Source organism: Acomys russatus, chromosome 7, assembly GCF_903995435.1.
Source record: "Acomys russatus chromosome 7, mAcoRus1.1, whole genome shotgun sequence".
In the NCBI taxonomy this organism is placed as follows: domain Eukaryota; kingdom Metazoa; phylum Chordata; class Mammalia; order Rodentia; family Muridae; genus Acomys; species Acomys russatus.
In genome coordinates this window covers 14,449,265-14,473,789 of record NC_067143.1, presented here as the reverse complement: position 1 = coordinate 14,473,789, position 24,525 = coordinate 14,449,265, and the positions used below count along the sequence as shown (strand labels likewise).

The 24,525-nt window shown below is 40.2% G+C and overlaps 1 protein-coding gene and 1 non-coding gene across 3 annotated transcripts in view; one reads left to right on the top strand and one right to left on the bottom strand.

Moving 5' to 3' along the window:
- Positions 1-24,525, bottom strand: part of Oca2 (OCA2 melanosomal transmembrane protein) — a 274,814-nt gene that overhangs the window by 166,158 nt on the left and 84,131 nt on the right. For both annotated transcript variants that reach the window (XM_051148641.1, XM_051148640.1), the window contains 3 exons: positions 20,625-20,682; positions 18,894-19,002; positions 8,857-8,984 (listed from right to left, as the gene is read on the bottom strand). In XM_051148641.1, the coding sequence (XP_051004598.1) occupies positions 8,857-8,984; positions 18,894-19,002; positions 20,625-20,682 (295 nt within the window). The remainder of the gene's footprint in view (positions 1-8,856; positions 8,985-18,893; positions 19,003-20,624; positions 20,683-24,525) is intronic.
- On the top strand, positions 13,029-13,169 carry LOC127192494 (small nucleolar RNA SNORA48). The gene has a single exon (XR_007830978.1). It is a non-coding gene; the product is annotated as a small nucleolar RNA SNORA48 (small nucleolar RNA).

Here is a 24,525-nt window from a genome sequence, read left to right as displayed (position 1 = left end):
TTTAAGGAGTAATGACAATCTCCCAACACAGGAAAGCTCAGGACACCAGATGAATTCACTGCTGAATGATTGGTAAGTCACTTGAATCATTCTAACTATTTAAAAAAGATCTAGAAGTGATGCTCCTCACACTGTTCCTTAAGATAGCAAAGAAGAGGGCACTACAAAACACATGCTGCAGTGTTGAAATCATTGACACCAAAAATGGATAGAGCACAACAAAGAAAGAAAAGTATATAACAGTTTTCCTCGTGAACAAAGACACAACAATTCTCAATAAAATTCTTTCAAATGGAATTGAAAAACACATTTAAAAGATTGTACAGCATGACTGAGTTGATTTCATGCCAGAGATGCAAGGTTGGTTCAACATATGGGAACCAGCAAGTCTGATTCAGCAGACAAATAACTAAAATGAAAATCTCAGTAGTTATAAAGTAGGCCTTTATATTATTTTATTTAGTTATGTGTGTGAGTGTATGCTTATGTGTAAACAGGTTAGAATGCAAATAGAGGGCAGAGAAGTTATCAGATACTTCTGAGTTGTTGTTACAGGCATTTATAGGATGCTCAGTTTGCTATATGGATGTTAAGATTCGAACCCTGGTCCTCATGAATGATTGTACGCCAAGTGTCTCCACCCTAACTGAAGAAAAGGCCTTTGACAGATTTCAACATCTCTTTGTGATTAAAAAAAACCTGAAGAAACAAAGAACATAAATAAAATGTAATAAATGTAATATAATGGGGTTATATGACAGCCTTTTAAGCTAATATTCTTCTAAAATGGGAAACTGAGACTATGTTTTCTAAACTCTAGAATGAAATAGACATTTGAAGGAGATGAATGGAGGGAACTTGTTTGGAGATGGGGTAGGGAAGGCAACAGGGGTGAATATTAAGTGTGGGGAGGACTGGGAGAGAGAATGGAAATTGGTGGGGGACATCTCTGAGATAGGGAGGATTCTCGTAGTCTATGAAATTGCCCCTAGCTAAGACTCACAGCAGTGGGGGGGATATAGATCCTGAAGTTGCCATCTCCTGTGTATGACTTCCAGTTGAGGAAGGAGGACACCAACCCACCTATAAAACCTCTGACCCAAAAATTGTCTTGCCTATAAGAAATGTAGGGATAAAGATGGAGCAGAGGTCAAGGGTATGGCCAACCAATGACTGGCCCAAATTGAGATCCACTCCATGGGAGAGAGCCAACCCCTAAAACTATTAATGATACCCTGCTATGGTTGCAGACAGGACCCTAGCATAACTGTCTTCTGAGAGCCTTCATGGCACGAGCTAATCGAAAAAGATACAGAGACCCACAGCCAAACACAAGGCAGAGCTCGGGGAGTCTTATGGAAGAATGAAAGGGAAAATTGAGAGAGCCATAAGGGTGAAGGACACCACAAGAACACCTACAGAGTAAACTAACCTGGGACCATGGGGGCTCACAGAGACTGAACCACCAACCAATGAGCATGCATGGGCTAGAACTAGCCTCGCTACACATAGATGTGCAGCTTGGTCATCATGTGGGTCCCCTAACAATTGGAGTGGGGACTGTCTCTGACTCTGTTGCCTACATTTGGATCCCTTTCCCCTAGCAAGAGTGACTTGTCTGGCCTCAGAGGGAGAGGAAGCACTTAGACATGCTCCAACTTGATGCACCAGGGTGGCTGCTTATCCATGGTGGCATCCTATTCTCTAAGGAGAAGGGGAAGGAGGAATGGGGGGTTAAGAGAGTGAGCCTGGGAAGACAGTAGGAACAGCCTTTGATCAGGCTGTAAAGTGATTTAATTAATTAATTAATTAATAAAAAAAAAATAGTGAGGCCAACTTTAATAATATGTTATTTAATCTATTAAAATGTTACTGTTACCATATGTAAGAAAAATAAAAATTTAGTGACTTTTTAAAATATATTTTATTAATTTATTCATATTACATCTCAATTGTTATCCCATCCCTTGTATCCTCCCATTCCTCCCTCCCTCCCATTTTCCCCTTACTCTCCTCCCCTATGAATGAGACTAATACATGCAGTAAACTTTGAACCCATACCCATATATAGCCAATGGACAGGACATTCTCCACAGTTGAGTGGAGAGTGGGGTCTGACTTTCACACGAACTCTGCTGCTCCATATTTGACCACATCCCCTGGATGGGGAGGCCTGGTGGCACTCAGAGGAAGGATAGCAGGCTACCAAGAAGAGACTTGATACCCTATGAGCATATACAGGAGGAGGAGAACACCCTTAGTGACATTTTTAGGGGGAAAAAACTCAAGAAACGACATCAACAAAGAAAATAATCCAACTTATAAACAGGTACAGATCTAAACAGAGAATTCTTAATAGAGAAATCTCAAATGACTGAGAAAAATTTAAAGAAATGTTCAACATCCTTAGTCATCATGGAAATGCAAATCAAAATGACTTTGAGATTCTATCATACAAATGTCAGAATGGCTAAGATCAAAAACGTAATTGGCAGCTCATGCTGGTGAGGATGTAGAGCAAAGGGGGAAATACTTCCATTGCTGGTGGGAGTGAAAACTTGTATAGCTACTATGGAACTCAATATGGCAGTTCCTCAGAAAACTGGTAACCAATATACCTCAAGACCCAGCTATACCACTCTTGAGCATATACCCAAACAACACCCCATTCTACCACAAGGGCTCTTGCTCAACAATGTTAATACCAGCTTTATTAATAATATTCAGAAGGTAGAAACATTATAGATGCCTCTCAACTGAAGAACAGATAAAGAAAATGTGGTACATTTACACAATGGAGTACTACTCAGCTGTTAAAAACAATGGCATCATGAAATTTGCAAATGGAAATAGAAAAAAAAATCATCCTGAGTGTAGTCCAGATCCAGAAAAAAAACATGGCATATACTCACTTACAGGTAAATATTAGCTGTTATGTAAAGAATAATCATATTCCAATCCATGGACCCAGGGAGGCTAAGTAACAAAAAGGACTGGGGTGGGGGTGGGGTGATGTGTGGATTTCTCTAGGAAGGAAAAATAGAATAGATTTGGTGTTTGGACTTAGGCCAGGTGTGGAAAGGCACAAGAGGATTTGGGGTGGGGAAGAGTACTGGAAGAGACTAGTGGAATTGAGGAGGCATTTGTAAGGCAATGTAGAAACCTACTGCAGTAGAAACTTCCTCAAATTTACAAGAATAAATCTAGTAAAGCCCCTTAGTAATGGGGGATATGGAGTCTGAACTGGCCATCTTTTATAATCAGGCAAGGCTCACAGTAGTAGGGATGGGACATCAACCCAGCCACAAAACCTTTGACCTACAATCTGTCCTACATGCAAGGTGTGCTGGGATAAGGGTGGCACAGAACTTGTGGGAATGACCAAGCAATGACTGGTCCAATCTACAGCCCAGGGAATAAGAGGGAGCCCAAGCCTGAAACTAAATGGATGTCCAGGAACCAGAGGCTGGTTAGCCCAGAGACCCAGGATAGAACCAAATAAGACTGACAAAAATAAAAAGTTAATTACATGATTCCTCATGATATTCTGTTAAACTCATAAATCAGTGCGTAGCTTAATTGTCATCAGAGAGGCATTAATCAACAACTGATAGGAGCAGATACAGAAACGACAGCAAAACACTAGTCAAAGCCAGGGGAAGCCCAAAGAGGAGCTGGAGGGAGGATTCTAGGAGCCAGAGAGGTTGAGGATACCGTGAGAACATGATGCACAGAATCAGCTAAGGAGGACTCACATGAGCTCACAGATGCTGAAGCTACAATTATGGACCCCGAATGGGTCTGAAATAGGTCCTTTGCATGTACACTGTGGTTGCATAGCTTGGTGTTTTTGTGGGATCCCTAACAGGAGGATAGAGTGGTGGGTCTCTCTGACTCTTTTGTTCATGCTTGAGACCCTTTTCCTCCTACTGGGTCATCTTGTTCAACCTTGACCTGAGGGTTTGTGCCTAGTCTTATTGTAATTTGTTATGCCATGTTATTCTTGGGAGGCCTGCTCTTTTTATTTTTTTATTTTGGAAGGTAAACAAAAGAAGAGTGGATCTGGGGGGAGAGGGCTGGAAGGAGTGAAGGTAGTGGAAACTATGCTAAGGATGTAATATATGTAAATGATAAAATTTTAAATGAAAAAGAATTAAAATCATCCATATTTGCAAAGGAAATGAACCTATAACTAAAAGATCCTAATAACTCCCCTAAAAAACTCTTAAATATAACCAACAATTTTAGAAAAGTAGGAAGACATAAAATAAACAAGCAAAAATGGTAGCTTTTCTAGATACCAAAAGAAACTTCCAAAAAAGAAATCAGAAAAAAATCACGTTCAATGTATTTTTAAAAACAAAAACAAAAACCTACCAAGAAGGTGAAAAACATCTTCAGTGAAATTTTAGGACGGAATGGAATGCGTGTGTTCAACCATGGCCCAGAATTGCATATAGCCAAAATCAATAAAGAGTGCAACCTGACACAAAATCATAAATTATTTAAAACATTGTGATGTGTTTGGTTGGTTGGTTTGAAACTTTATTGTTCCATTCTTGAATGGATACCTTGTGAATGGTGTCATGTTCCAATGTTACAAGGTTAAGCACACCTGCTAGAAGATGCAAAACAGTTTCATATTTATAGACTGGAAGGTTTAAGGCTCTAAAAATGGTTATTTAGTAAAAGTAACCTACAAGTTCATGCAATACCCATCAAAATACTAGTAACTGAACATTTTTTTAAATCTTAAATTTTACATGGAAACACAAAAGGCTCCACAGGGCCAAGGCATGATGGAGCAGGAAGAATTGGGTTGGAGGTATTATCATACTTGACCTCAAACTATATTATTACAGAACCATAATAGCAAAAATTGTATTATACTGGCATGAAAACAGACACACAATGAAAGCATCCTAACAAAGGTGCCAAAATGTAAATAGATTAAAAACAAAAACACACAAACAAACAAACAAACCCAGCCTCTTCAGCCAATCCTGCAGGGGACACTGAATATCCACAGGCAGAGGAAGGAAAGGAAAGCCTTGCTTCTCATCCTGCACAAAATCAATTCAGATTGACTCCAAAACCTTGATGAAAGACCCAAAAATCTGAAACTGCTGAGGGGAGTACAGATAAAACACTTCAAGGAACAAGCACAGGCAACTTTTTAAAAAGGTGTCCAATAGCACAAAAATAGCCCCATAGCAGAAAAAAAGGGAGGATTATATGAAATAAAAACGCTCTGCACAGCAAAATCATGATCACCAAAGAGAAGACACAGCATACACGATGGTCAAAAAATTTTCTAACTTCATATCAGACAGGCAGCTAATATCTGCAACGTACTTTACAGCTTCAAATATTAAACATCAAAATACTAAATTATCCAATAAATAAATAAACCAGTAAACTGAAAAGGCAGCTTACAGCAGAATTAGCAATGGACAATAAATACCAAAGAAATTTTCAACATACTTGGCATGAGAACAATGAGAATAAAGCCTCTTTGGGGTTCTGCATGATCACAATCAGAATTGCCATCATCCAGAGAAAACATATGACCACAAATGCATGGATGCAGGAGGAAGGGAAGACTTATTCATCACTGCTGGACATGTAAACGGTAAAACAACTATGGAAATCAGCTAGAACCTCTTCAAACAGCTAAAACTAGTTCTACCATACAATTCAGCTGTACCATCCTTGGGTATGTACCCGAAGGACTCTATATCTACTACAAAAGTACTTGCTCATCCATGTTCACTGATGTTCTGCTCACAAAAGCCAGGAAATGAAAACAGTCTAGATATCCATCAAATGAAGAATAGAGAATGAAAATATGGCATTTTGCAAAATGAACTACTACTCAGCTATTAGAAAATTTTAAACTATGAAATTAGAAGGTAAGTGGATGAAGCTAAAAACAGTGAGTCATTCTAAATTAAGTAACTGAGACTCAGAGAGACAAAAATCAAATGTTTTCTCCCAATTGTGGATGTTAGCTTCGAATTTTTAGATGTGTGTGTTTTATTTGGAATACCCATAGGTAAGGAAATACTAAGGACCCACAGGTAAGGCTGTTCAGGGGAGGGTAGATAGAATGCACTGGCATAATGGGTTAATAGATAATTAAAGAATAGGAAAGGGTAGATTGTGGTATGGGGTAGGGCAGAGTAGGAGAGGAAAACTGGGAGAGATTATTTTAAAAAAAAAAAACACCAAAAGCTTTTCAAAAACTCACATGGAAATTTACTACTTAGAAGCTTCCTAAAATACATCTATACACATACACAGCAAGAGCCAAAATGAAGTTTTCCTATAATGGATCAACAACGTGCTTGCCGGACACCAGAATTTAACAATTAAAATGCCCAGTACCAGGAATAGGTTACCTTTTTAGGAGTTATTCGCCAGGGAGGTATCAAAGAATCCTAAATATTATATGCTATGGACAATACTTTTGATTACCCTCCAGAATGTGACAGTAAGGTCTTGTTATTGAAGACACCACATACTTGAGTCATAGCACATGGAGGTATCAAACTGGAATTGGCCTGGAAGCTTCATCGCTAATGACTAACTTTCATGGTGCTAGGTGTTAAGCATGCTCCCAGAGGATAAAGGTAATAACATTAATAAAATGTGAACCCTATTAAGTCCAATAATAGCCACCCTGGCAAGACAGGACCACTAATGTAATAGTGGCATGAACATTATGGGAGTAACCAACCATTTTATGATTGGATTTAAGTTAAGCTCCACAAGATGAAACCTCATAGCTGGAACCATTATCAGGCCAAAAACACATAGCTATATAGCTCATAAGCCATAGGTCATAAGTTACCACTATTATTCTGTACAATGTACATGATATTAAACTGACTCCTGAGTTCTATCCTTACACCCATAGATTGATGCAACTCCAACCCCTTATCAGAGAAGCTTCTATCTTCAGTAGACACAGAAACTCATAACTGGCCAACATGCAGATGATAAGAGACTGAAGAATGTCCGTCCCTAAATGTCTATTCCTAAAGAAACACCTACACAGCATGCCTCCTCCCTAGGTTCAAGAACCACTGAAGAAGAGGGGGCAAAAACAGTATAAGCACAAGGTGTGCTGGGTAGGGCAAAGAACTTGACATATTAACTCAAAGGTATTGTAGCACCATGTTCAAGACCTATGCAAGACCAAGCCAGATGAAATCCCCGCTTGCTGAGGAGTTATCTGCTGGAGTGGAATATGTCAGTTGCCTCTAAGAATGTAGCCCTTGGTAAGTCAACTGTGCTCTAGAGAAAGTTGAAGAATATTTGGATAGCACAAATTAGCCTTAATAAGGAAATAAAAGGGACACAAATTGAAGTAATTAGGGAAAGTGAGTGGATCTGAGAAGAGTTGGGAGAGGGATAGTGAATAGGATCAAAACTCATGAAAGTCTCAAAGAGCTAATACATAACAAATGGTGATGAGGGAGAGGAGCCCTTATACACTCTTGATAGGAATATAAACTTCTGCAGCTTCTATGGGATTCATGGGGAATGTTCTTCAATAAATTAAAGATAGAGTGACCATATGATCCAGGTATACCATTTCTGGATATATATATATATATATCTGAAGATTTCTAAGATAACAAACCACAGAGAGTCACACACACTGGTGTTTAGTGCTGCACCATTCACAAGGTCTACACCTAAGATATTTAATCAGCCTAGACGCCCATAAACAGATGAGCGTGTGCTCATATACACATACAGAGACTCACACAATTGCCTACATAATAGCAGACACAAAACGGAAAGTGTTAGCTGTAAAACAATATGAGATCATATTGGGAGGAAAACAGATGGACCTGGAGACCATTTTATAACCAACACTAGCTAGACTGAGAAAGACAAACATGGCGTGTTTTGTCTTGTGTGTCTATTCTAGATTTCATTGTACATGTATGTATATGTGGAGAGTTGTGAGTGTAGATAAAAGACCATGACTGAGCATAGAAAGAAGTCTTCAGGAAGTCAGGAAGGATGGAAAGGGAGGAGCTAATAGAACACATGGGACATGAAAGCAAAAGAGAGCACTATTTGGGAGGTGGAAAAGGACTAGTAGGAATGAAAGGGTGTGGCAGAAGGGGCATTAAAAAGAAGTGTGACAACTACATATAAATGCCGTAATAAAAGCCATTCCTTTGTATGCTAACACTATTAAAAATATACTTCCAAGAGTCAAAAGCCGTTACATAAAAATTTAGGAAATGTTCTACCTTGAAAATTAAAAGCATAGTACAGGTTAAACGTGAGGAATACAATGAACCAGTGCTTGAGCGGGGACTCTTTGGCAAATAGTATTTTTTTTCATCCTGTTTAAGGAAGGCACACATTTATTTTTTAAAAAGTCTCAGGATTAAAATACATATTGTGAATAATTCTTAATAACAGTCACAATCAAAGCACTATGTAGCATCACATATTCTCTGACATAGCCTTTCCCTGCCTGTACAGCGGTATTCACTCAATATTGTGCAGCATAAGTCAGTGTTTGTGCCCTATGAACTTGCTTTCGCAAGCCATTTTTCTCCAGATTTAATTTTGAGCAAATTTTATGCTTTATTAACAGATTAAATTAAAACTAATTCATATGTCACAAAAATAATGCAAGCAAAAAAGCAACTAAATAAACCTTTTTATAAGAAACATTTAAATATCTGAGATAAAAACACTGGCCACCTTAACATTAACCACCATCACTTTCCATGTAGTGAATACATAGAAAGAGTTGCAGCCTTAGGTTTCACTCAATGAACAAAATATGAAATCTAAGATCAGGTAAAAGTCTCAAAGCCTTACCTCCATCAGCACAAAGAGTGCTGCAAAGAAGAGGAGAGTCGCCCATTCTACTCTGTGTAGAATGATCTCAAAGTCGTGAACATCAGCTAAAATTAGCAACCAGATGGCACCCAGAATAGCAATCCATCCTGTAAAACAGGCAAAATTCAGCCTGTAAAACATACACTGACAGCACACCAGCTGATGTTTTATCTTCTGAGTGCTTTGCTTTTTCATTAAACACAACCGCTGTACTGCAAACTATGTACATTTAAAAGTATAATTTTGGCTTATGTGTGCATTCATGAACCAACACTGCAATCAAGATAATGGGCATATTCATCATCCCCAGAACTCAAGCCCATTCATGCTCTGTCCCCGTTCCATACCCTTCTGTCACTGTGCACACACTCTTCCAATAAAACAGCCTTCTCTTTTCCCTATAGACCAGTTTATGCTCCCTGTATTCTCTATGAATGAAGATTTGCTTTCTCTCTCTCTCTCTCTCTCTCTCTCTCTCTCTCTCTCTCTCTCTCTCTCTCTCTCTCTCTTTCTCTCTTTCTCTCTCTTCCTCCCCTTCTTCTCAATGCTTGAAATCAAACCCCAAACCTGACACATTACACAATGCTCTACCTCTGAGATATGCTCTGGTCCTGACAATCCCAATGGATCTAATGGCATAAAGTTTTACATGTTTACTTCTCAGTGGACAGATGATCTTGAGAGAAAAGGAGCATTTAGCACAATTACTTTAGGGTTCTTCTCTTTCATTATGTGAATCAAATTTCAATGTTTTTCAGCAGTCAGTAGTATGTCAATATCTGGCTATGCCACGGCATGGTGTACATTCCATTTACCCATTACAGGCATCCCAATGGTTTCTAGTGTTTGGCTATTACAAATAAATGTGATATAAATATCCACAGAATGACAGCCACAGTGGCCTCCCTCCATGTGAACAGAGCCTTGAAATAGGGTAACAGATCAGCCGGGGCCTGAGAAACGCACCCCAGCTGCCTTTAGAGGTCACAGAGTCATTAGGACTGTCCCTTTACTCTTCATGTTCCCTGACTGTCAAAGAAGACACAGTTCTCATTGACTGTTTTCATGCTGACTAACATCTGGGCATGTTCTAGTCACTTCTGATGGCTGAGCACTGTGGTACAGCAGCTCATAAGGCCATTGGAAATACTGCAGAACATGGTTTGTGTAATGGCTTATGACTGTATAATCACAGCTTCTCACCCCTGCTGTTCTCCTCGCCACTGGAAGTTTTCGCAGTCCCATGGGCGTAGATGAAGCCACGAGACCAACCTATTCACGGAGCTGTGAGCAAACAAGGTCCACATTCCTAGGTAGCACTTACGGTAGCTTTCAGCTTGATTCACAATTTCTTCCCTGTCAAGGTGACTTAGAAACTGTGTGTTGATGTGATGACATCAAAAAAATAAGTATTCCCTGCCTGAAAGGACCCTCATCATTCAGCACTAAACAAGGGCAAGTATAATAATAAAAAAAAAAACCCTTTATTGTGTTTTATCTTTTGAGGTGGTAGCACTAATGTTTTACCCAACGTTGCCTATTCTACCCCAAAGCATCTGGTCTAAGGAAAAAATGCAGTGCACAGCATTTAGGTAATCTTGTGCAAAAAGTCAAAGGAAAAATAGTTAGTCTTGTTGTTGAGTTTCAGTCAATGAGCTGTGTCATTTACTAATCACAGAACACAGTCTCCACAAAGAAGAATTTGGAAAGCATCTGAAATGATCATATCTCACAAGGCTTTTCAAAATTCTTGTTACAGTTATAATGCTGGAAACTTGAAGCATGACCACAATAAATGAGATAGTTGACAGCCCTTCCTGCTTCTAGCATGACTCCAAAATAGAGAGATTCAGAGTCACAGAGTGAAAGAACCCAGTTTCAATATGTCTAACAAGCCTGTAGATATGAACAACGCCTTCATTTGGTTTTCTAATACAAAAGTGATAAATGCCCATTTTACAAATTCTAAGGGAAAATACAATTTACATAGAAAACAATATTAATATGTTTGACACAACTTAGAATATCAAGGTTAGCTGCCAAGAAAAAATAGTAATAATAAACAGTAGCCACTTGATTTGAGAATTTTAATAATTTCCTTTAAAATGCCTTACTATTTTACTGAAAACTCATAGTCATTTTTGTTTAAATGAGCTTCTCTGAAAATCTGTGGCTAAAAAGCTGAATGCCATCTATCGAAGTCACTTTCAAAAAAATCATCTGTCTTAGTGTTTGTGCAAAACAAGTTATTGGAAATGAAAAACGAAAGGTCGGTGGGCCACCAAATCCTTTGCTCCACTTCCAAATCACTGACGTGTGTGCGCTCAACATAGGAAGTTGGCTGCATTATGCAAAACATAGTAGAGCTGATAAAAGAAGAAGAAACCAGTACAAACTAGTATTTGCAGAGTTGTGGCTGAAACACGGCCAGCCTTGCAAAAGGCACCTTTGGGTTCCTGTCAAAGGTTTGGATAAGCCAGAGGAGAGGAAGTAGCTTTCTTAATTTTATATCTCACAGTGTCTGTATAATGGCCAACAAGTGCAGCTTCAGACAGATCATTAAAGTTGTTCTGACAACCAAACCTCTCCAGGTGCTCAAAGGTCTCAATAGTCTCCAAAGAGAAATGTCCAACTCACAAATGAGAAATGGACAAAAACAGCTTCCTTCTTAATGGAGTTTTTACTGACAAGTGAACAAAAAGTCCTACCCCCAACCAAGAAGCTGTTTGCAACTGATACCTGCTGAGAAAAGGAAAATCAGTTTTCTCAAGTGGAGTGTATCGGAGCATAGCAACCACAGCCCAGGGCAGGCCTCATGCACAGTAGTTGGCCAACACAAGCTAAAAGACATGCATTTTCATGCACCTTTTGGTGGTTTTGCTTTTTGTCTTGTTTTTTTTGTTTTTGCCTTATTGGTTTTCTTGGTTTTGTTTTGTTTGTTTGTTTGTTTGTTTTGTTTTTTGCTCTGATTTTGTTTGTTTGTTTTGAGTTTTCATTTTGGTTGTTGGCTCTTAAAAGAGAGGGGGAGAGCACGAAGTTGGATGGTAGGGAGGTGGGGGGGGATCTAGGTGGAGTTGGGAGGGAAGAGTACAAGAAAAATGTACTGAAAGAAAAAACTAAGTCAAAGAGTCTTTATTGATAGTGGCAGAACAAATTTCTATCACTACAAATGTATCAAAATTTAGCTGTGGAAGGATGTCAATATGAATATCAAATAATAACTCCCAAAATCTATTTTCCTTTAAAAGAAATGAAATTATGGTAACGGTTTTAGAAATCTGTAAGTTAGTTTTTTATGCTGTTTAATAATATAAAGTATAAGTAGCTGGGCACTAATAGCAACAGGTTCTAATCTTAGAAAGACCAGTATATAGAAATTATTAACATCAGAGGCACGTGAAATAGCATAAGCAGACAAACATATGGATCATAAGAATTCTAGGAGGAAAGGCAGAGGGGAAAGAACAGAAAGAATATTTGAACAAATAGTGAGCAAAACTACCCAAATCTGATTTTTAAAAATTAATTCCAGCATCCAAGGTATTGGAAAGACCCCGCTGTTTGAGGCTGCAGTCCTCCCAGTCTGGATAGCCATTCTGAGCTCTGCTGTGTTAAGTGCAGAACTCCCTCTCCCTGGCAGGGCCTCCTGCTCTCTGCCTGACTTCATTTGGAGAGTGTCTTTAGACATAGTTGCCCCAACATTTGATATATGGCTCTTGACACAGCTCCCTGCTAGCTCTTCCCTCCCTGCTCCTATAGGATTCTTAGGTACTGTGTTCCCGCTCATATGATAGAAGCGTGCTGCCACATGAAAAAACAAGCATCCTAAAAGTGCCTGGTTCCAAACAATTATGAATGCCTAACCTGGAAGCCCCTCACCCACTCCCCCAAGGGCTATACAGCCTCTGCTCTCCCTGAGGAAAGGAACTAGCTCTCTGAAGTGGTTCCCAGAATGTTTGAATTCCGTTGTGCTCATGACCTTCCAAGATCTGCCCCTTGCCTTCTGCTCCTCCTTCCTTTGTGGGCTGATGGCCAACAGCTCCCAAGGGAGGAGGAGAAGCACCAAGGAATTAAATTAAATCCAATAAGGACAGATTAAGAGAGATCCATGCTCAGTCACATCATAGCAAAACTGCTGAAAGACTCAACCCCACCCCAGCAATGGGCAAAGAGACATCTTGGTGGTGGTGGTGGTGTTCTTATACCAGTCAGGGGCATAGCAGATGGCTTTGTTCATCCTAGCTTGATAACTGGCTTGACAGTCAAAGTTGCTTTATGCCTAGGACTTATAAAAATAAAATAAATAGAAGTAAAAACCCAGGCATCACAGCACAGGAGGAGTAAGACAGACAGAGACCTGTGCCACCCACAGACTTGACCTCCAGTGCATGGCATAAGCCAGCCATAGACACCACTTGCTGCCATGCCATGCAGCACAGATGGAGGATGTCACCCAGAAATCCACCAGCCACGTGGCCATCCTACAGCAGGAACCACAACAGCGTACTACTGTGTGGTGACCATATAGGAGAAAAAATATGTGGAGCAGCTTGAGCATTATAAAGAGAGATGGAACTGGAGTTACGAGGGTGGAGAGGAGTAACCTGATGTGAGTGGCCAGCCCCACCACATGGGGTCATGGTGAGGTCCCAGTCCCAGCTGTCACTGAGGGCCATGTCTTACGCTTTGTTGTACACACAGGATTGAGTTCATTACCATGAGGAAACTGTTTTCCAAATTGTGTTGTACTTAAATATGCTGGAAATAAAATACCCAGTGTGTCAGGCTCTTGAAATTTGGACCAGATTTTGTTCTTGTTTCATATGGATCAACATTCTGCTGGCCAAAGAGACCTTTGTGATGGTATGAATAGGTATGGCTCCCATAGACTTATGTGTGTGAATGCTTGGCCTATAGGGAATGGCACTATTAGGTGTGGCCTTGTTGGAGTTGATGTGGCCTTGTTGGAGGAAACGCATCACTAGAGGGGTTGGCTTTTAGGTCTACTATGCTCAAGCTATACCCAATGTGGCAGACAATCTCCGTCCACTACCTGTGAATCAAGATGTAGAACTCTCAGCTCTTTCTCTAGCACCATGTCTGCTTGGACACTATCATTCTTCAAGCCATGATGCTAATGGACTAAACATCTGAAAAACTATAATCTGGCCCCAATTAAATATTTTCCTTTATAAGAGTTACTGTGTTCATGGTATCTCTTCATAGCAATGGAAACCCTAACTAAGACACCTCTCACAAAAACTAATAGTGAAGTACAGATTGGATTATGTCACCTCAGTAATTACACTAAATATAAAAATATTTAGCATTCCAAACAAAAGACAGATATTATTACGTGAATATCTCAAATATGCTGTGCACAGGTGAGTGGGAAATAAAATGAAGGAAAAAGACATACAGACTAAACCACAATTGAAGTAAAACCCATGAGCCACATATGATCTCACATACCCATAATACTAGAAGTTAGGTGGCCTAGGAAGGAGGATCATGAGTTCAAAATCAGCCTGGGCTTTCCAGTGTGCTTGAGACCAGGCTGAGTACCTTAGCAACTATCTCTAAGACACAGAGCTAGAGATGTATTTCAGTGACAAAGCACTTGCTTACCATGCACTATGTATGGACTCAATTCTCAAAGACATAAAACTAAATGTAGGTTATTAAGAGTAAGTAAATAAATAAAAATGGATTGTCTGTGTTGGTGTCATGTAACAAAGATTTCAAAATGAAGGAGACTGGTGCTGAAGAGTGTGTTATATGCTGGCAAAGGATAAAATCCACCAAGAAAACATTACAAGTCCAGAAAGACATGTGGCCTTGTTGGAGTGGGTGTGGCCTTGTTGGTGTGGGTGTGTCCTTGTTGGAGTTGGTATGGCCTTGTTAGAGGAAAAGTAGGCTTTGAGTTCCTCTTATTCTCAGACTATACCCACTGTGGTAGACTGTCTCCAACGTGTCTCTAACAACAAAGTGTGTCAATACATAAAGCATAAGATGACAGAATTGAATATACAACTCAGTAGTGTTTAGAAACATCAATATCCTCATCTCAGTAATGCCAACAGATCAACAAGGACAGAGATGTCTTTAATCAGAAAAGGAGAAAACTAGACCTACTAGGCATCTGGGCACGTCTCCACACAAGTCAAAAATAAAATCTCTCATATATATATGAAAAATTCTCTAAAATACATTATTCTATAAACAAATACCAACAAACTTATGAGGATTTAAATCATGCTAAGTTAGATATCTAAACTGGAATGAAATTCCAAAATCAATAATGAAAGAAAATTTGGAAACTACACAATATGAGTAAGTGAAGCCTCATGCTCCATAAATGTTTAATGACTTTTAACAGGATTTCTTAAAAATTAAAAAATAAAATTTAAAATTCCTTGAAAGAATAGAAATAGAAACACAGTAGAGACCTATAATCACATAAGGCACCCTGCTTCAAAAGATCTCAGTGTGATCACTTAAACTCTGCTGTCAATACACTTCAAGCAGGGCACTGTAAGCCCAAAATAAGCAAAAGAAAGAAAATGATGGTAAAGGTTACATTGGAAATAAATAAAACAGAAAATGTGCAAAACAATGGAGAGAATCAATGAAACAAAAACTGGCTCTTTGAGACGATCAACAAAATTGACAAATATTTAGCTAAATTATTATGGTTTGAATGCAAAATGTCACCCACAGACTCACACATTGAAAAACTGGTCCCCAGTTGTTGATGGTGCTTGAGTACGGAGCCTATCTAACATGGGCCTCTTAGGTCGTCGGCAAACTCCACTTCTAAGCTAAGCTGTCCCGTTCATTGTCTGCTGAGACATGAACAAGCATGCTATAAACTTCCCCACCACCAAAAAAGAAGAGGAAAAACTGGGGACACCAACTCAGGCACAAAACCTATACCCAACAATGTGTCCTGCCCGTGAGATGTGCAGGGTAACAATGGCCCAGAATTTGTGGGAGTGGCCAACCAATGATTGGTCCAACTTGAGATGCATGCTCCAATAGGGAGTCCACAGCTGATACTGTCCAGGGGACCAGGAATCCAAATCTAGATACGATAGGACCAAACACAACTAGAAAAAAAAGTCAGTGAAATTATTCCCAGTGGCACTCTGCTACCCTACTAGACTGAAGCCTAGCATAACTGTCATATGCAAGGCTTCATCCAGCAACTGATAGGAGCAAATGCAGAGGCACACAGTGAAACACTAGGCAGAGGTTAGCAAACCCAGGAGTAAAGAGGAGAAAGGATTGTAGAAGCCAGAGGGGTTGAGAACACCACAACGACATGGCCCACAGAATCAATTAAGCAGGCCTCATAGATAAAGAAAAGAGCAGACCTCCCAGGGATAGCAACCAAACATGGCATAACAGGTTACAATAATACTATGTACAAACCCTCACATCAAGGCTGGATGAGGCAACTCAGTGGGAAGAAAAGGGTCCCCAAAGCAGGCAGTCAAAGACAACCCCGACTCCCACGGTAAGGACTCCCACAAGAACACCAGTCTATACAGCCATAACATATATGCAACCCCCACCCCCACTGTAAGGAGTCCCACAAGAACACCAAGCTATACAGCCATAACATATATGCAGAGGACCTAGGCCACACCCATACAGGCTTCTCAATTGCCCCTCATGTGGTTTTGGGGGAAGAAGAGGGAGAGAAAGCTGTAATTGGGGTATAATATATGAGAGAAGAATAAATTAAAAAGAAGAAAAAAATAAAGTTTCCCACCGTCATGGACAATGCCAATATGGGCGATGCCTCTTCCAAGTATGGGACTGTGACCTTCTAGTATGACTGGAAACAAATCATTCACCCACTAAATTGCTTCTGTCAGATATTCTGTCACAGTGATGAGAAAAGTATCTAATGCATAAATTGGCCATGAAATGTAGATTAACCTATTCAAATAACTATGAATTTTGTGTTAACCCACATGAAATGCAGATTAACCTACCCGGATAACAACTAGGACTTCAGTTCTGTTAACCTACATGAAATGGCAGAATTCTTAAAGCATATGAACTACTGATACTGTTCCAAGAAGAAATAAAAACACGAATAAAGTTATACCACATAAAGACAGTGTTCATAATTACATTGCTTCTTATGAGAAAGACATCGCTCTTCTTGCAATAAACAAAGGCAATGGGTTGATGACCAAAATTGAAAAGCTAAGAATCTAAAATTAAAAGAGATGGGCATCCATCCTCATGACCTCTGCACAGGGAAAAGCCAGCTATGTGTAGCCCCAAAACCACAGTATTCGAGAGAGGTAAAGTGGGCTTCCCCAAGATTGAAAATGTCTGTACTTCAAGAGGGACATTATCAGCAAAGCAGTATTTGGGAGGCTGAGGCAGTAGAATAAACCATTCAAAGCCAGTGTGGACTACAGTGACCTTAAGGCCAGCCTGAGTAACTTAGTGAAAAGCTGGCTCAAAATAATAGTTTTAGCCAGGTGCAGCAATGAAAGCTTGTATCGCAGCACTTGGGAGGCATAGGCAGGCTAACCTTGCCATACATCACCTCCCCCCACTCCACCCCGCCCCACCCCCTACCCCCGGCGACTCCTCAATTAGTTTATCCCATCTGCTTTAGCCAACTGTTTTGAGCTTCCGATTCCCAGATGAAGTGTCTGATTGGTGCAGCAGTGTTACTTCCCTACCACTGTAAATGCCAACAAGGAGGACAGGGCCTCATGATACCACATAGCTGTGATGCTGGCGGGCATAGTTTTCAGAAGAAGAGGTCCTTATAGATGGACGGACATTCTCTAAACCTTCTAATAAATTTTTTATTCCCTCCAGTGTCTGGTCAGTATAGACATCTCTTGGTATCTTAAAGAGACTGATTCTACCACTCCCCAGGGATCAAAAAGATCGGCTGCTCAAGACCTCTAATTAAGATGGCATCTGTTTGCTTATAGCCTGACTGCACCCTCCTCTGGCCTGTAACTAAGCTCTAGTGGCTTCTGTTCTTCCTCCTGTTTCTTTCTCCTTCTCCACTTCCTCTTGCTCCTCATGATGCTGCTACAGTACCTGGGCTTAAGCCTAGTACCTCACAGACGCCAGGCAAGTTTTCTATCATGGAACTATATCCCCAGCTGCTCCATTTGTTATGATGATGATGATGATGATGATGATGATGATGATGATGATGATGATGATGTTTTTTGAGATAGGGTTTCTTGGCAGTCCTGGACTCTCTTTGTAGACCAGGTTGCCTCTAATTCACAGAGACACACTTCATAACAGTAGACAGTAGTGGGATGAGTCTCCCCATTAATTAATGTATACACATATATATGTATATATAATACACTCAAAGTATATTATGTACTTTCAAAAAATGTCCTTCTTAAGTCTCTGATAGGATTGAAGTCCAGATAGCTTAGTGTTACAGTTAAGCTTAGTTGTTTAGGGATTAAGATATTTTTAGGTCTAGATAGATGTGTCATGATAGATATTGATTTACATTCAGAATTGTAGGCTCACTAGGATTGGAAAGATGTTTTCTCCAAGGTTGTCAAACACAAATAGGCAAAACACTATAAATGTAATATTTATATAATTCCTAATTGTTTCGTAGTCCTTCTTGCTGAATGTAGCTCATTGTATATATGTGTAATCATATAAATGTATATGTAAAAGTAAAAAAATAAAAAATAGGAAAAAAACATTTCAAAACATGCTTATCAAGCATGTTATACATGTCAAGAAAAATTCTACATTCCTCCTAACATTGACCCCTCATGGGACTGTAGATAGACAGCTCAGTTATATTCTCCATTCCTCCCAATACAGATGGAAATCACATAGAAAGCCTGCCTTCCTTCCGCTGAGGGCTACCCACACCCATCTCAGCACAGCAGCCTGTCATCATCTGGGAACAGGCTTGGAAGCCTTACCATCCACACTGTAACATCAAATGCAAAACCCAGCCACAAGACTTAACAACATATTGGACTCACCAAGATCAAGATGAATGCCAGGGACAAAGGAGTTGAGAAAGAACATGGAGATGACAAATCCCAGCACCATCAGGCACTTGACAAGCAGACTCCTGTCTGATATTCTGTGCTTTGAGAGAGAAAAACACAACTCATTTTTCTCAGTACAGTCATCTGACTCTTGAAGTGTGTCCAGAGTCCTACATGACTTCAATCACTATGAGTATTTCCTTTAAGAAATAGAACATTTTAAACTTGGAAGATGATAACAAGGTAAATACCACTCAAAAACTTTCTGAAAACTCAATAAATTTTCACTATTCCAGGAGAGTATCCACTATAACACAGTGAGATATTAGCAAAAACTTTGTGGAAACAATAAATAAGATTCAGAGACATGGTCTTCAAGGCACATGCGTTTCCTGAGGATCCTGTGTACCCTGCAATTGAGTCCCACCATCCTGCCTGTAAGCAGTGCCCATGGTGTTGCTACATCTAAAAGCCAGTGGCTATCAACCATGATAGTCCAGCTCTGCAGTTCTTAACATACTTAGTGAAGTCTTTAAATACCATGTGTGGTGGTTTGAATAGAAATGGCGCCCCTAGACTCATGTGTTTGAATGTTTGGCCCATAGGGAGTGGCACTATCAGGAGGTGTGGCCTTGCTGGAGGAAGTGTGTCACGGTGGGGCGGGTTCTGAGGTCTCAGATGCTCAAGCTAAGCCTAGTGTGGTATTCACTTCTGCTGCCTGTGGATCAAGATGTAGAACTCTCAGCTCCTTCTCCAGCACCATGTCTGATTGCTGCCATGCTTCCTGCCCCGATGATCATGGACTGAACCTCTGAAACTGTAAGCCAGGCCTAATTAAATGTTTTCCTTTCTAAGAGCTGGCATGGTCATGGTGTCTCTTCACAGCAATAGAAACACTGACTAAGACATCATAATTCCAACAAAAGAAATCCAGAGAACTTGGAATGCAACCGTTGCTTCTTATCATGGCACCCCACAAGCATATTTGCCCGTACTCAAGAGCACAGAGAGTGCTGTGCTCCTGCAAAGTCCTCTTGCTCTCAGAGTCACAAGACAATGAGGATTCTGTTTCCTGTGAATCCCTTGGAGGTGCTGGGCTCCACCAGCAGTTCATGGCTGCAAGAAAATGAGCAGAAGGTAGAAGCAAAGCTCTGCTCAGATTCAAATTCATAATGACAGGACACACAGCTCACATCTGCTCCAAAAAAGCCCATTTTCTGGATTACACCTCAAAAACTCATGCCCTGTAAACCCTCTGAGTCAGGACAGCTGATGAGCAGAGGTTGGCTCAAAGGGTGGCCACCATGCCTTCCCAGGGCACACTTGGAATGCATCTTCCGAGCATATAAAAATGGTAAGGCGTTGATTTCTTGACAAAATAACTCTGCCATTTTAGAGAATGGCTTTCCTCATTAATATAGAAATAAAGTTATATCTCATGTAAAGATACAGGAATAAAACAATGTTTTCAGTCATTAACTGAATCTGAGGTAATAGAAAGAAAAGAGAATGTTGAAGGGATCAACAAACAGAAATGATCATTGATGCTGATCTGATTAGCTGGTATAAGCAAAGCCCAGTGTGTACCTGCATCTGCATGCCATACCATGCCTCACCGTGTTCTACAATTAGCTTGTATCAACTACAAATGATAATAAAATCCAAACAAAATATAATGACCTTTCATGATTCAGAAGCCCTTGAGAAAAGAAAATAAGATACCTTTCTTTGTAGCTCTTGGATATTGGTCTCCCAATTTTTATCTTCCTGAGAAATTTGTCTGCAAGAGAAAAAAGACAGTCATTATTTCTCTGTTGCAGAAAGCTGGCTGCTTCATGAGATTAGCAAGGTGGTATTGACAGCTGTGGAAGGCTAGATGTGGCTATGGATCCAGGCACAGCCACGTGAGGGATGGGATGCCCAGGAAGGTGATCAGAGAAATTAGGAAAACTATTCAACCTGTATTTCCAAAGAAAAATGACAAAAAATAATGACCTGAAAGTTAGGAGAAGTTGAAAGAACAATTGTAAAAAAAAAAAAGGCACAAAGAATACATGCCAGTGTGTGAGAAGGACTTGGGCCACCTCCTTCATCCAGGGTGTTTGCTCTAAGCCCACCCCTTCAGCAACACTGAGGCTCACATGTGCTCAAGTGCCTCCTACAAAATGATGTGGTCTCTGCTGTATTGCACTCATATCCTGCCATATAAGTTCAATAATCTTTATATTGGTTATAGTACCTACTTCAGTTAAATACTAGGTAAATAGCTGTCATTCTGCATTGCTTACAGAATGAGAAAAAATAGCTATACATATTCATTACAATTATATTTTTCTGTTTTTAGAAATACTTAAATTTAATTGAGAGTGTACTGCATACACCACAACATGTGTGTAAGGTTAAAGGTCAACTTGCAGGAATCTGCTGTCTTTCCACTGTGTGGGTTCCTGGGGCTGAACTTGGGTCAAAACAGAAGTAAAAAAAAGAAATTAAAGACTTTCTAGAATTTAATGAAAATGAAGATACATCACACAAAACCATATGGCACACAATGAAAACAGCTCTAAGAGGCAAGTTCATAGCAATAAGTGCCTAAAACTGGAGAGAGCGCATACTAGCAATTTAACAGCACACCTGAAAGCTCTAGAACAAAATGAAGTAATCACACCCAAGAGGAGTAGGCTGCAAGAAATAATCAAACTCCAGGGTGAACTCAATAAAATAGGTAAAACAAGAACAATACACAGAATCAATGAAACAAAGAGATCGTTCTTTGAGAAAATCAACAAGACAGACAAACCCTTATATAAACTGACTAAAAGAGAGAGAGAGAATACCCAAATTAACAAATGAAAAGGAGGACATAAAAATAGATATTGAGGCAATCCAGAGAATCATAAGGCCATACTTTAAAAACCTGTACTTCACACATCTAAAAGAAAAGGATAGTTTTTTGATGAGTATCACTTACCAAAGTTAAACCAAGATTAAAGAAACAATTTATGTAGATCGGTAACCCCTTGTGAAATAAAAGAATTCATAAGAGTTTCATTCTTAGTCATCAGAGAAATGCAAATCAAAACAACTCTGAGATTCCATCTTACACCCATCAGAATGGCTAAGAGCAAAAACTCAAGTGATAGCACATGCTAGCAAGGATGTGGAGAAAGGGGAACACTTCTTCATTGCTGGTGGGAGTGCAAACTTGGACAACCACTTTGGAAATCAATCTGGTGCTTTCTCAGAAAATTGGGAATAAGGCTGCCTCAAGACCCAACTAGTCCACTCCTCGGAATATACCAGAAAGATGCTCCACCACACAACAAGGACATATACCAAATATGTTTATAGCACCTTTATTTGTAATAGCCAGAATCTAGAAACAACCTAGATGTCCCTCAGTTGAAGAGTGGATAAGGAATCTGTGGTACATTTACACTATGGAATACTACTCAGCTATTAAAAACAAAGAAATCTTGAAATTTGCAGACAAATGGATGGAACTAAAAATGATCATCCTGAGTGAGTTAACCCAGACTCAGAAATATACACATGGTATATATTCACTTATAATTGGAGACTAGCCCAACATGGATGTCCTCTAAGTGTCTTCACTCCGCGAGGGATTATGCCAGATGCTGGGACTTACTATTGGAACTCCAGGTGAAAGAGGTATGGGAGAATGGGGAGATAGAAGGACCCAGAGGATCCTGGAACCTACAAGAACACCATCAAGGCTGGCGGATCTGGACCCAGGGGGACCTGCACAAACTACTGTACCAACCAAGGACAATGCGTGCAGTATACCTAGACCCCCTATCCACATCTAGCCAATGGACAGTGCATTCTCCACAGTTGTGTGGACAGTGGGGACTGACTCTGACATGAACTCTGGTGGCCCCTATTTGACCACTTCCCCTTGGTGGAGAGGCCTGGTGGCACTCAGAAGAAAGGAAAGCAGGACACCAGGATGAGACCTGATAGGCTATGGTCATATGATAGGGGAAGAAGTCCCCTTCTGTCACAGGCTGAGGGGAGAAGGATAGGGTGAAAGAGGGAGGGACGGTGGAACAGGAAGATACAAGTGAAGGTATAATAATTGGGATGTAATCTGAATAAATTATCTAAATTTAAAAAAATCATTTCCCAACCAAAGAAAGCTGAGGGCCAGATGGGTTTAGTGCAAAATTCTAGCAGACTTTCAAATAAGAGTTAAGCTCAGTACTCCTCAAATTATTCCACAAAATAAAAACAAAATGAAGCCACAATTACCCTGATACCCAAACCACATAAAGACCCAACAAAGAAAGAGCATTAGAGACCAGTTTCCCTCGTAAACAAAGATGCAGATACACTCAAACAGCATGATCAAGCAGGCTTCATCCCAGGGACTCAGAGTTTACAGGACGACTATAGCCAACTCAGATTAAATGGAGTGAAACTCAAAGCCATTCCACTAAAATCAGGAACAAAACAAGGCTATCCAATCTCTTGATACATTACAAATAAGCGTGATCCTCATCCCTCACCAAAGAGTTTTCTCTCTGCAACAGATGGTGGCCATTACAGAGAACCACAGGCCATCAAAACCTAGGGAGTTGTGAAGCCCCACCCCCACCAGAAGCCATCAGCTGTGAAGAGCTACACTTCAGCAGCCCTGTCACAATTTTTAAGGGTTCTTTTTAGTGGCTTCCTGTCTAGGCTGTCAGTCTGACACTAGAGTCATTTGGGAAAACATGTCTCCTTCAAGTTGCCTGTAGAGAAGACTGCAGGGCATTTTTTGGATTAGTGGTTGATATGGGAATCTTACAACATTGTGAGTAGCATTCGGGTCTCAGTTGTATCAAAAACAAGCCGAGGGAATAGTAGAGAGCAAACCAGTAAGCCGCAGTTTTCCATGGACATGGTTTCACTTTCTGCCTGTGTTCTTGGCCTGACCTCTCTCCTTGAGGTAAGCTGTAAAATTTAATAACCTGCAGGGTATGGTGACCCACACATGTAATCCCAACACTCAGGAGGCAGAGGCAGGAGGATCTCCGTGAGCTTGAGGCCAGCTTGGTTTACAAAGTGAATCCAGGAAAGCCAAGAGAGAAACCCTTGTCTTTAAAAAAAAAAGATGAAGTGCCCTACCCTTCTCAACTTGCTTTGCGTGATGCATGGTGTTTGTTACAGCAATAGCAAGAACTGTATGTAGGTAAGACACACTGTAAACCCAAATAAGCCCTTCCTTCTGAAAGTTGCTATGGTGTTTAATTACAGCAATAGAAAATTAACTAATGTGGAAGTTTAACAAATACTGTGATCCACAATCTTTTATACTCACTTGGGTAGCCTATGACATCTGAATGCAATGAGGTATGCCCCGCATGCAATGCCACCACTAAGCCCGACCTGTACAGAGCCTCTGATATATATCTAAGCAGAATCCTGTGGTACCAGTCCCAGCTGTGCAGATCTTCTGGGACCATGAAGAGCATTTGTGTAATAGCCAGGCATTGGCTTTACTATGGAGTGAGTGTGGCGGACCACTGTGACCATGTATGGGGACACTCTTACTCTTCTCTTCTCTTTCTTTCTTTCTTTCTTTCTTTCTTTCTTTCTTTCTTTCTGTCTCTCTAGTTTT